Source organism: Phyllostomus discolor, chromosome 5 (genome assembly GCF_004126475.2).
Source record: "Phyllostomus discolor isolate MPI-MPIP mPhyDis1 chromosome 5, mPhyDis1.pri.v3, whole genome shotgun sequence".
Taxonomy (NCBI): domain Eukaryota; kingdom Metazoa; phylum Chordata; class Mammalia; order Chiroptera; family Phyllostomidae; genus Phyllostomus; species Phyllostomus discolor.
The window spans coordinates 71,082,420-71,096,307 of NC_040907.2; the positions used below are offsets into that span (position 1 = coordinate 71,082,420).

General features: G+C 38.2%; 1 protein-coding gene across 10 annotated transcripts in view; it reads right to left on the reverse strand.

Annotated features, from left to right (window-relative positions):
• Positions 1–13,888, reverse strand: part of EVI5 (ecotropic viral integration site 5) — a 200,669-nt gene that overhangs the window by 71,580 nt on the left and 115,201 nt on the right. For all 10 annotated transcript variants that reach the window (XM_036026426.1, XM_036026422.1, XM_036026423.1 and 7 more), the window contains one exon: positions 1,537–1,683. In XM_036026426.1, coding sequence (XP_035882319.1) covers positions 1,537–1,683 — 147 coding nt within the window. The remainder of the gene's footprint in view (positions 1–1,536; positions 1,684–13,888) is intronic.

Sequence of the window (13,888 nt, forward strand, 5' to 3'; positions counted from 1 at the left end):
ATTTTCATTAGTAAATTCCCCAAATATTTTTTCCAAAAAATATTTAGGTAGTAAGGCATTTGAGGAGCAATACTAAATCCAATAAAAATGTTATCAACACATGTTTTAAGGAAAGCTTACACCAATAATGAAAAAGATTAAATTTTGTTCTTTATTAAAAATAAGTCAGCACACACCATATAGCATACTAAACTCTAATCAGGCATTAGTATAACAAATCAAATTGATATAACTTCATGTCACATCATTTTATTTGTTTTTGTTAAAGATTTTGTTTATTTATCCCTAGAGAGAGGGAAGGGAGGGAGAAGAAGAGTGAGATGACATCTATGTATGAGAGAAATATCGATCGGCTGCCTTCTGCACAACCCCTACCAGGGACCTGGCCCACAACCCAGGTATGTGTGCTGACTGGGGATCAAACCAGTGACCTTTCAGTTTGTGGGACAATGCCCAACCCCGTAAGCCATACCAGCCAGAGCCACATCATTTTATTTCTAAATTAGTATGGTCATATCCTTCAAGAGGGCCTACTATTAAAATAGTACAAATTTCAGTACTGCTTACAGATTTCTGTCAGTATAAATTGTAACAGCCATGCATATTAATTAGGATGTAATTTCATCTCTGGATTTCAGTGACACTGATAAACCACTCAAGCTTCACTCTTGGTTTTTAATGACACCAGAACAAGTTGATGGAATTACAGCTTTATATGTGCCATTGAAAGTCTCATTTCTTATCATAGAATAATAGGGCTGGAATCTTTAAAGGACATCATTCCTAGTATCTCACCATGGAAGATGGATGTCTAGTTTATTTTTAAAATCCTGTAACTCATCCTCAGTAATCCATTCTACTGCTCAGAACACAGTCACCTCTTTAGTTATTTCACACACGCACACTCTCTCTTCCCACTCCACTCTCCACCCCCTCTGTCCCCACTGCTATAGCTATTTATTTCAAAAAAAAAATGTACTTGCATTCAAACACTTTCATGCTTTATGAACCCAAACACTTCACAGAAAATAAAAAAGCTGATTAAAATAATAATGAGAAATGTAGACAATTTCCCCAATCCACTGGAACACACAACAAACACTTCCTTTGCTCTCTACTCTATCTAGAAAACATGTCAATATTCACTGCTCACTAATAAGGTACCTATCAAAGCAGAGTTGCCCTAACCTCTCTAAACTCCCTATCTTTTCGGTTGAGACCTTAATGGCTTTGGTTTTAAAGAGCTGCAAGTAAAAAAAAAAATTGTAAAGAGATACTATTTTAATCCCTTAGTTAACTTAATTTCATGCATTGGCACGTGGCTGAAAATGAGGTTTTCTGGTGAAATCCACCCCAGAGCAAGATCTGCTAACCTAGTCTGAAAGCAACTACCAAACCAAGTTCAGAAAAAGTAGGAAATTAAACTAGCTTCTTATGGCTTTATTTGATTTTAAGATAATGTAATCAATGCTGAGATAAAACAAGAAAAGGGACTTTTACACTGACAAAAACAAACTAGCTAGTTGATATATTTACCTTGCATTCAATCTCTGCTTGTTTGCGCTTTGCTTCACTTAATTGAGTAAGCAGACCTTTGTTCTGCACAGAAAGATACTGCACCTTCTCGCGTAGACTGATCACTTCTTGTTCTGCTCTTCGAAGATGGTTACTGTTGATCTGGTTCTAATAATAAAAAATGTAAATACTCAGATTATACAGAAAAATGGCCTGAAAAAACTTACAAATTTCTACCTGCCCATTTCATGTTTACACATTATTGAAAACTGTTGTTACTATTAGTTATAGGTCAATTTTATTCAACAAATACTTAAAAACTAAAAAAAAAGGGGACTTATAAAACTGCTTTAAAAATCAAATCATCTAAAAGAATACATAAGTTCTATATTAGAAACTGTCATGACAGGTCACTTTATCATTTATACAGTAAGTACCTATAAACTATAAGGATTTTTACACAGAACTTGAAGGTATTCATTTCTGACATAGGCAACACTGTATAAAGTTGCCTATTTAGCAGGAAGAGGATGAATTTAGCTCCTCTTTCCAATTCTCAGAAGGAAGCACAGACTGACTGAAGGCACGATCACCACGAGCTGGGCTGTGAACCCAATGTCATGGCAGGTGTCACGCGCGTGCCTCCATTCCTCCACGCACAGCACAGTCCGTGCTTATGGAATTCTGAATTCTGAATTCTGAATTCTGGCTTCTGAATTCTGGCTTACGATCTGGTAACAAAGCAAACTAGTTAATATCTCTGAGTCTCTATTGCCTTATTTGAAAGGTGTATGTAAAAATACTACCTACCAGTAGTTCTCATTTGGTTGTCTTGAGTGTTAAGTGAGATAATATATGTAACAGGTTTAACATAGAATAAGAACTCAACAAATACTAGCTGCTTAAGTATTATCATTATAGGACACTTTAACACACACACACACACACACACACACACACACACACACCTTGAACCAACTGACTTGAGATACTTTTTCCAATCAGGCTTGACCCAGCCTGAATTCTCTCAACCCCATATTTTTCTATCAGGGGCCTGAAAGAAACAATATGAATTTTCCTAATCAAAGACAAGTAAAATCTGGCTCCTCATTGAACAGTTCTTCAACCTTGGTCAAGTTATCTAATTCCATCAAAATTCAGCACACTGATATAAGCACAGATTTACCACTTGCCTTTCAAGGTTGTATTGGGAGAATTACATGAAAAAAGTTTATGAAAGGAGTGTCAGGCACAAAGAAGTGTCTGAAATTTAAGATAATAAATACATGGTTGTTGCTATCATAATACCTATTCTACCTCACTCTCTGAAAAGGACTCTGCCTCCAGCTTTAATGAAAAATATGGATCATCTAATAGATATAAACTCCAAAACTTTCTTCCACTTCCAGGTTTTTTCATCTTCATTTTTACTTATCTTTCTGACTCATAGAAGAAATTCCTCCTTTCTAAGACCATCCTCTATATTATTCTCTTCTCACTTCAATGAATGCTATCTACAAAATTTTTATGAACTTCTTAGTATTGTACTGAAAATGTCCCACAACCTCTTTCTACTGTCTTGCCTTCTACCGTGAAAACAAGTGACTACACTGCAGAGGGACATACCTTTGATATAAGCTCCAAAGAATTCCCACAGCTAGAACTCCTCCCTGCACCCCTGATTAAAATTCCATGATCCAAAATTACAAAACACACATAAACAAAACTCCAAAATTGCCTGTAAATGAAAAATAATAGATAAAAAGAGAGGACCACAGATTTTTAAGAACTCTAGATAAAATCACAGGGACTTTACATATAATATAGTTTATATTTAACATTACTAGAATAAAAAGAGGAAACAAAAACATAAGCAAAGCACAGGTCACTCTGAAGAAAATTTGGCAAATTTAAAAAATAACCAAATACAATTTCTAAAATTAATACAGCCATTGATGTTAAAATTTCAATTAAAGGGTTAAATAAATTAAATACATTGAAGAAACAATTAGTGTCCCAGAGAAGTCCAGAGACATAGAAAAAAGCATAGGAAAGTAAAAACACCTGCCTAATAAGGGTTATAAGATAAAACAGAAAAAAAAAAGGCAGTGAGAGATGATGGTCCAAGACAGCAACTTTCAACCTTTCTAATCTCATGGCACATAAACGAATTACTAAAATTCTGCAGCACATCAAAAATTGTTTTATACTTTTTGCAGATCTGACAAAAAATAGGTACAACTGTGGTTCATTCCCACTGGATGGCTATTGTTGTGTTGACCACTGCCCTTTTTTAATTTGACAATCTAAGGGAAAGGTGTCCAGTGTCCGACTAAATAATCAGGTACTGTGTATTTTAAAAGTTCTGCAGCATATCAGTTGAAAATCACTGGTCTAAGACACAATAATAGTAGAGAACTTTTTATAATTGAAAAAAAAATGTATAAATCCACATGAAGTTCAGGAAGCACAACTACTCCTAAAGAAGACAAATAAATCCTCACCAAGACACAATGTAACAAAACTTAACATGCTAAAGAAAAGAAGAGGTAAATCAAGGTAAAATCTGAGTATCTGTGAAGGAGGAAAGTGAAATATAAAAGTGGCAGACATATCAACAGGAAAAATATGTAGTGCTTAAAAAAACAAATTTCATCCTGTGATAGTATACTCAGCTAAACTATTATACAAGATAAGAGAAAGCATTTATTTTCAGAAAGTGAGAGTTTATAACACTCAATTCAAACTGGAAAGAAACTTAAATAAAAATAATAGAGAGCAAAAAATTGTCAAAAAGGCAGACAAGTCCAAATGAGCACCAACTCCATAAAACAACAACTACGTCTAGTCATTTGGATGCATAAAAACTATGTGCAATAACAGTAAGATGTAAGATTAGAAGACGGAAGAAGAGCACATGAGGTTTGTGTAATGCCCTTAAGACAGTTTGGAAGGAAGATGGAGATAATTACTAACTTTAGACTTTGTTCAATCAGGTAAGTGAGCATTTTCTTTTTTTTAAGTAATAAACACCAACAGAGAAAAAATTATGAAAGTCAAACTAATAGAAAGAGAAACTAAATTAAGCCAATAAAAAGCAGTAAAGGAGGAAAAAGCAGAAAAAGGAAGATGAAAATTAGAAAATAAAACTATTTCAAATATTTCATAATACAGACTTGTGATTTCTGGTCAGGGATGTAGACAGAAAAAGCATTGCAACTGCTCTTTCAATTAAAAAAGAAGAAAATCCAGTCAAACTCTAAATTCGTGACTTTTGTTGAACCCAGACAAGTAAGGTCAGAGGACTACCAACTAGCCCCGAATCTAAAGAGAGACAAGGGTAGAAGCAGTCAGCAGCTGTTAAGTATATTTCAGCTAAAATAAATATCAAGTTGGTAGAGGCCTAGTGTGGGCTGGCGAGTGAGGAGCCCAGGGTGGCTGCAGAGTTCACAAACTACTTCTCCATGGACCCCAACAGATATATGACAAAAAGACTGATGAAAGTCTTGAGAAAGAAAGGCCAATGGTACAGGCATGAGGGAGGGGAATAGCAGCCGATATAGAAGGGACACTGACTCTTGCTTGCCTACTCTTGGTAGTAAAAGGTTTAATCTGCTTGGATCACTAATCTTCTTGGGGCACTAGGGAAATCTTTGTATCTGAGTAAGAAGTAGAACTATATTTTGGGCCTAGGACTATAGCTGGTATAGGGCAGGAGAACTAAGAAGGCCAAATACTCAGATCCATGGACAGTGCAGCCTAAGACTGAGGCTTTATCAGAATAGGGCAGAGGTGTTTTCTGCCCCACCAACCTCTTCTAACACTGGAGACCGACCCTTTCTGAAGTGCTGTGCAAAAGGAAGACCTAAAGATAGTGAGAAAACCCTTTGGCAAACCAGCCCTCAATCTAAAAATAAGATATTGCTACAGGAATTTGAAGCCTGTGGTGTAATGAGGGTAACCACAGAAACAACAAACCTCAAACCCAGCTCAACTCCTGACTATATTAACTCAAATCCCCCACATTAAAGTCCTAGCAGAAGGAAAGGTGTGCACATATACAGGCATAAAAACCTTAGTTTTACTGTCCTACACAAGATATACAGTTTTCAACAGAAAAAAATCACAAAGCATAGGGCAATGTAAAAAAACACTAGACACAGCCAAAACACAATGCAATCACCAGGACCCAGCTTCACATATGACACAGATATTGAAATTATGTCATACCGATTTAAAATAACAGTGATTAATATACTAAAGGCTCTAAGGAAAAGGTGAAAAATGTAAAAATCAGGTACTATCAGCAAAGAAATGAAAACTATAAGAATTAAACAGAAATGCTAGAAATTCTAAATATGGTAATTGATGTGAAAAATGCCATCAATGGCTCATCAACTCACAAAGTGCAGGAAAGAAATCTGTAAACTTAATAATAAGTCAATAGAAATATTTCAATCAATAAGAGCTAAAACACAAAGTGCAAAATAATGGAGGAAAGAACAGAACATCCAAGAGTTGCTGGATGTTGCTGGACTTCAAACAATCTAACATATGTGTAATTGAAATCCCAAAAGAAGACAGTATGAAACAAGAAATATCTGGAGAAATAATGACCCAGAATTTTCCAAGTTTTATTACAGACACAATTCCCAGGTCAAAGAAGCTCAGAGAAATAACAAAGCAAAAAACACTCAACTCATATCATATTTCCCTAAACAGGCTGTCCATTTCATTTAAATTTTCAAATTTGAAATTTATCACTTAAAGTTGTTCTGAGATTCTTTTTACTGTATTTATATTATCACTGGATCTATATAGGGTGAAGCAAAAGGAGGTTTACAATTATGGGTATGTGAAACACAGAGCTTATTCTTATATTATTATTTATTATTGTATTGTTTTTCATATGAAAAAATGTAAACCTGGTGTAGCCCCACTCTGTATTTATGTGCCTTTCATTATTCCTAATAGTGTTTATTTGCATCCACTTTAGTTTCTTTTTTTAATTATATATATTTTTAATTTTGTAATATATTTTATTATGCTATTAGAATTGTACCATCTTTTTCTCCCCTTTATTCCCCACTACCCTGCACCTCCCTCCTACCAGCATTCCACCCCTGCCCTTTAGTTCATATCCACGGGTCATACATATAACTTCTTTGGCTTCTCTATTTACTGTACTATTCTTAACCTCCCCTGTCTATTTTGTATTGACTATTTAGGCTTCTTATTCCCTACACCTTTCCTCCATTCTCCCCACTCCCCCTCCCCACTGATAACCCTCCATTGATCTCCATTTCTGTGGTTCTGTTCCTGTTCTAGTTCTTTGCTTAGTTTGCTTTTGTTTTTGGTTTTGGTGTGGTTGTTAATGATTGCGAGTTTGCCATCATTTTACTGTTCATATTTTTCTTCTTTTTCTTAGATAAATCCATTTAACATTTCATAAAATAAGGGCTGGGTGATGATGAACTCCTTTAACTTGACCTTGTCTGGGAAGCACTTTATCTGCCCTTCCATTCTAAATGAAAGCTTTGCTGGATAGAGCAATCTTGGATGTAAGTCCTTGCCTTTCATGACTTGGAATACTTCTTTCCAGCCCCTTCTTGCCTGTAAAGTCTCTATTGAGAAATCAGCTGACAGTCTGATGGGAACTCCTTTGTAGGTAACTGTCTCCTTATCTTTTGATGCTTCTAGGATTCTCTCTTTCATTTTAATCTTGGCTAATGTAATTATGATATACCTTGATGTATTCTTCCTTGGGTCCAACTTCTTTGGGACTCTGGGCTTCCCGGACTTCCTGGAAGTCTATTTCCATTGCCAGATTGGGGAACTTCTCCTTTATTATTTGTTCAAAGGACTTTTCCACTTGTTCTTCTTCTTCTCCTTCTGGTGCCCCTATGATTCGGATGTTGGAACATTTAAAGATGTTCTGGAGGTTCCTAAGCCTCTCCTCATTTTTTTGAATTCTTGTTTCTTCATTCTTTTCTGTGTGGTTGTTTCTTTCTTCCTTCTGGTCCACTCCATTGATTTGAGTTCCAGTTTCCTTCTCATCACTATTGGTTCCCTGTGCATTTTCCTTTATTTCACTTAGCATAGCCTTCATTTTTTCATCTAATTTGTAACCAAATTCAACCAACTCTGTGAGCATCCTGATCACCAGTGCTTTGAACTGTGCATCTGATAGGTTGGCTATCTCTTTGTCGCTTAGCTGTATTTTTTTCTGGAGCTTTGATCTGTTCTTTCATTTGGGCCATTTTTTTTTGTTTCGATGCACCTGTTACATAGTGAGGGGCGGAGCCTTAGGTGTTCACCAGGGTGGGCAACCCAGTCACTGGGTTGTGATGCAGTATGTTGGGGAGAGGTCCAAGAGGGAACAATGGCCCTTGCTCCACTCTCTGCCAGATTTCAGTCCCTTCCGCCACTTCCCCCAAGCAGACTGGGCCTTTCTGGTGCTGATTCCAGGTGGGTAGATTTGTATACATTCTAGGACCCTGTGGGTCTCTCCAATGAACTCGCCTGTGAGGCAGGGAGTTTCTCCTGGCACCTCAACCCCCACCAGTGTTTTTGATTGTTTTAAGGCTTTATTTCCCTGCACTGGGACACTGGGTTGCGAAGTTTGTCTCGCTTCCCAGTTTCGCCTGGTTTATCTGTGAGCGAATGTGGGACCACCTGGTCCGCCAGCCACCTTGTGCTCCACACCCCTCCACAATCCACCTCCTTGCTGGGTCCACTCACTGCCACCTTGCTCACCCAGGTCCACCAGCTGCCACTTTGCCGCGAGCTGTCTCTGCCTGGCTGACCGACTCCACCCTTCTTACCGGTCTGGACAAATGTTTCTTCTTTAACTCCTTGGTTGTTGGACTTCCATACAGTTCAATTTTCTGTCAGTATTGGGTTTTTTTGTTTGTTTGTTTCTAAATTTTTGTTGTCCTTATTTTGGTTGTGTGAGAGGCACAGTGTGTCTACCTATGTCCCCATCTTGGCTGGAAATCCTGATCTGTTCTTTCATTTGCGCCATATTTTTTTTTTTTGTCTCCACACACCTGTTACATTGTAAGGGGAGGAACCTTAGGTATTGGCCAGGGTGTGACAACCCACTTTGCTGCACTGTGGTGCTGTATGTGGAGGAGGAGTCCAAGAGGGAACAATGCTGCTTGCTTGGCTCTTGCCCTGCTTTCTTTCACTTCCTCTGCTACCCACAAGCAAATTGCGCCCTTCTGGTGCTGATTCCTGGGTGGGTAGTTTTCTGTAAGTTCTAGGACCCTGTGGGTCTCTCCAACGAACTCTCCTGTGAAGCTGGGAGTTCCTCCCACCACCACAATTCCCACAGGTTTTTACAGCTCCCCACAGGTTTTGAGGCTTTGTTTCCCCACGCCAGAACCCTGGGTTGTACAGTCTGTCTCACTCCCCAGTTGTTCCTCCTGTTTATCTGCACATGAATGTGGGACGGCTGGTCCACCAGCCACTGCCGCACCCAACCAGTCCTCCAGTCACTGCTTTGCCTTGGGTCCTCTCCACCCTGGCTGCCCGTCTCCATCTCTCCTACCTGTCTCAGTGAATGTTGCTTCTTTAACTCCTTGGTTGTCTGACTTCCATACAGTTCCATTTTCTGGTAGTTCTAATTGATTTTTGTTTTTAAATTTGTTGTTGTCCTTCTTTTGCTTGTGAGAGGAGGAAAAGTGTATCTACCTACGTCTCCATCTTTTTTTAAATTACATTTTATTGAATATACTATTACAGTTGTTCTAATTTTCCCCTTTTGCCAACCCCCACTTCCTCAGGCAATCCCCAGCCCTTTGTTCATGTCTACTGATTATGGGTATATGTCTTTGGCTACTCCATTTCCTATACTGTACTTTACACCCCCATGGTTATTCTAACTACCTATTTGTATTTCTTACTCTCCTTTTTCACCCATTCCGCAACACTCCCCTCCTACCTGGCAACCATCAAAACACTCTCCATATTCATGAGTCTGTCTCTGTTCTTTTGTTTGCTTAGTTTGTTTTTTAGATTCATTTGTTGATAGATATGTATTTTTTTTAAATTTTATTTTAATCATTGTTCAAGCAGTTTTCTCCCTTTTACTCCCATTCCAGCCCACTCACCCAACCCTCCCCACTTCCCTCCCATTACCACCCTCCCCCTAGCTTTTGTCCATGTGTCCTTTAAATTTGTTCCTATAAACCCTTCCCATTCTCCCCTGAAATTCCCTCTTTTCTCCTCTCTGGTCACAGTCAGTCTGTCCCCTATTTCAGTGTCTTTGGTTATATTTTGCTTGTTTCTTTGTTTTGTTGTTTAGGTTCCTGTTAAAGGTGAGATCATATGGTATTTGTCTTTCACTGCCTGGCTTGTTTCGCTTAGCATGATAGATATGTATTTATTGCTGCTTTATTGTTCATAGTTTTTTTGATATTCTTTTTCTTAAATAAATATCTTTAATATTTCATGTAATATTGGTTTGGTGAATGTGAACTCTGTTTTTTCTTGTCTGGGAAGCTCTTTACCTGCCCTTCAGGTACCTTTCCTGGATAGAGCAACCTTGACTACAGGTCCCTGCTTTTCATAACTTTGAATATTTCTTGCCAATCCCTTCTAGCCTGCAAAGTTTCTTTTGAGAATGAAAAATCAGCTGACAGTCCTATAGGAACTCCTCCATAGGTAATAAACTTTTCTCTTACTGCTTTTAAGATTCTCTCTTTGTATTTAACTTTTGGCATTTTAATTATGATGTGTCTTAGAGTGGGTCTCTTTGCATCCACCTTGTTTGGGACTCTGTGCTCCTTGGACTTGCATGTCTATTTCCTTCACCAAATTAGGGAAATTTTCTTTCATTATTTTTTTAAAATAATGAAATTTCTTACTCTTTCTCTTCTCCTTTTGGCACCCCTATGATGTGAATGTTGGATCTTTTGAAATTGTCCCATAGGCTCCTTACAATATCCTCATTTTTTGGATTCTTTTTCTTCTGGTTATTCTCATTGGTTGTGTTTTGCTTCCTTATGTTCTAAATCATTGATGTGATTCTGAGCTTCATCCACTCTACTGTTGCTTACTTGTAAATTGTTCTTTATTTCCGTTAGTGTATCCTTCATCTCTGACTGAATCTTTCTTATGCTGTTGAGTTCCTCACTAAGTTCCTTGAGCATCCTCATAACCTTTGTTTTGAGTTCTGCATCTGATAGATTGCTTATCTCCATTTTGTTCCTTTATTTTTCTGGATTTTTGATCTGTTCTTTCCTTTGAGCCATGTTTCTTTGTCTCCTCATTTTGACAGCCTCCCTGTGTTTGTTTCTATGTATTAGATAGAACTACTTTGATTCTGTTGTCTTGGTAGCGTGGCCTAATGTTGTAAGTGTCCTGTAGGGTCCAGTGACACAGCCTCCCTTATTACCCAGCCTGGGTACTTGAGGTACGCCCTTCATGTGGACTGAGTACACCCTCCTCTTGTAGTTGAGCCTTGATTGCTGCTGGCAGATCAATAGGAGGAATTTATCCAGGCCAGTTGACTGCAAGAACTGGATGTGAATACCAACCACCAACTTCCACCTGCCATGGAGGATCAGCTGTGCAGGGGCAGGGCGGTAGTGCCCCAATGTGCTCTGCAGCTGCACTGGATGTGCAGGCTCTGCAGTTTCTTGGTTGGTACAGGCCAAGGTCAGTCCCTACTTGTGTTCTGCCTGGTGCCAGCCTGTCTCAGTCATAAAGCAATCTGAGATGGCTGCTACTTGTGTTGGGCTTGGAGGTTCCCAGGCAAAGCCAACCTGTGAACCTATGCTGCTGCTATGCTGGGCCTGGGGCCACTTAGTAAGAGGTATTGAGGCTGGGGGCTCACTGAGGCTGGCTGTTGCTTGTGTGAGATAATTTAGGAAGTTGTAAAGCATAAGCCAAGACCAGACACTCATATGGAAAACCACAGTTCACATCTTGGGTGGGCCCATAAGTTGGGTGGGGCAAACCCTCAGGGGATCTCCAGAGAGAGGCAAACAGTGTTACCCAGGTTAATGGAGTCTCAGATATGGCACCTGCCTGCTGGTTCTGTGGCTCCTTGGAGTGAAGAGGGTTTAGAAAAGGAACAATGGCCACTGTTCTCCCTTTTGTCTGGGAGAAAGCTATCCCCCAGCTCTCACCTTGATGCCAGACACTTCAGTTCCTCCCTGTTTTCCACTGTTGCCTTTACAGTGCTGTTGCCTGCTACCCCAGTGCTGGAGCTCAGAGGGTTGAGTCTGAGTAAATCTGTGTGCAGATTCTCTGAAGAACTGTTTGGGACTCTAGAAGTCTCTTCCACCAACTCAATCCTGCTGGTTTTTACAGCCAGAAGTTATGGGGACTTATCTTCCTGGCATAGAATCCTGGGCTGGGGGATGTGGTGTGAGGCTGGAACTCCTCACTCCCAAGATATCCCTCTCAAATTTTTACCCACCACATGTGGTTGTGGAACCAGCTTGTTCAGCAATCCCTGGCTCCACACCTCCTACCAGTCTAGATGGATTTGGTTTCTTTAGTTCTGTAGTTGTTGGATTTCCATTCAACTCGATTTCTGATGGTTTTGAGTGGTTCTGTAGTTTATTTGTAATTTTGACATGGTTGTGCAAAGAGGTGAGCCATGTTTACCTACACCTCTGTGTTGATCAGAAGTCTGTTACCTTCTTTATTTTCTTGAAGTTTGCCTTATCTTACCAAACTGGATGTAAGAAGACACAGAAAACCTGAAAAGATCTACAGCCCTACCCTTTGACAGTTTGGATCAATAGTTACTCTTCTCATAAAACAAGAGTATTTACAGAAATAAATTCCAGCAAATATCAAGGTAATGGGTAATCCAATGTTACATAAGATTTCTGAGAATAGAAGAAGATAAAATAAAACCCACCTCATTTACATTGAGACAATAAATCAGGAAAGCATCTCCCCAAAAAGGGAAATACAGTACAATTTCATTTAGATACAAAAAAATCTACAGTATTAAAAACCTGAATCCAGGCCCTGGCTGGCACAGCTCAGTGGATTGAGCACAGGCTGCGAACCAAAGCATTGAAGGTTCAATTCCCAGTCAGGGCACATGCCTGGGTTGAGGGCCAGGTCCCCAGTGGGGGCCACATGAGAAGCAACCACACATTGATGTTTCTCTCTCTCTTTCTCCTTCCCTTCCCCTCTCTAAAATAAATAAATAAAATCTTAAAAAACAAAACAAAGCAAAACCCTGAATCCAGCAATGGGAATATGTTGTATGTGTTTCTGAGTAAGTGTTCTGTCACAAACTTGTTTGCCTTTTACTACTTTAATAACTGTATCTCAATGTAACTGGTTTGCTTTACAATCCTATATATTTTATTTGATGCATTGAAAAACATTATTTTGAGAGGTGCATAAGCCTCAGACTGCAAAAGGGGTTCATAGCCAAAAAAATAATAAAAACCCCTGTTCTGAAGAAACTCTTAGAAATATACACAAGAAAACATGAAAGAATGTTTCACTGACTGTAATAGCAAATTTGGTACAAAGAGAAGTGAGGCTCAATAAACTAAGATAAATTCACTAGGTGGATTTTTCTAAAAGTCATTAAGAATGAAGGAACTGGAGCTTTATGTATCAACAAGGACATGTGTCTTAATCTGGGTGCTAGACACATGGGTGTTTGATATAAGACTCTGTGAATGACTAATACAGCATTACCATTACACCACAAATTCCCAAGAAAGCCTTCACCCAAACCACCTAGCTGGAATTAGTTCTCCCCTATTCTCCATAAAATTTCTTTCTAACTCTATAATTACCATGTTTCTGAATTACATATTTTTCCAGTTTATTAAAATATAACTGACATATAACACTGTATAAATCTAAAGCATACAACATAACAACCTGACATATATATTAATAAGTGATTACCACAATATTTAGGTAGCATCAATTATCTCTGATAGTAAATTATATTAAATATAGTTTGTGAATTCTTGATTCTTCAAGTATAAGTTCTTTGAAGGCTGGACAGTACTTTGTATTACCAAGTTCTCAAAACCATGTTTGTTGAATTCACCTACACCCAGTCTGAAATAAATCCTGAACATGGCTTAAAAGCTGTGTTTGCATTTTTAATATATATAATGAGATGAAATTTGATTATAAAAATAAAATTTCCCATTATAAAAACTTTTACTTTTCATAATCTTACTATTATTTTTAATTGCCATAAAAATATAAGAAAATAATTCTCAACAATGTAAAACAAAATATATTTACTTTAAAGGATTTACATATTCATGTTATGTTCAAGTTGGAACCATCATTTCTGTTTTTGTAAGTAGGCATACAGAACGATACATGAGTTAACTATGCCCCCTACTGACGAATAAGTGTTTTTTGA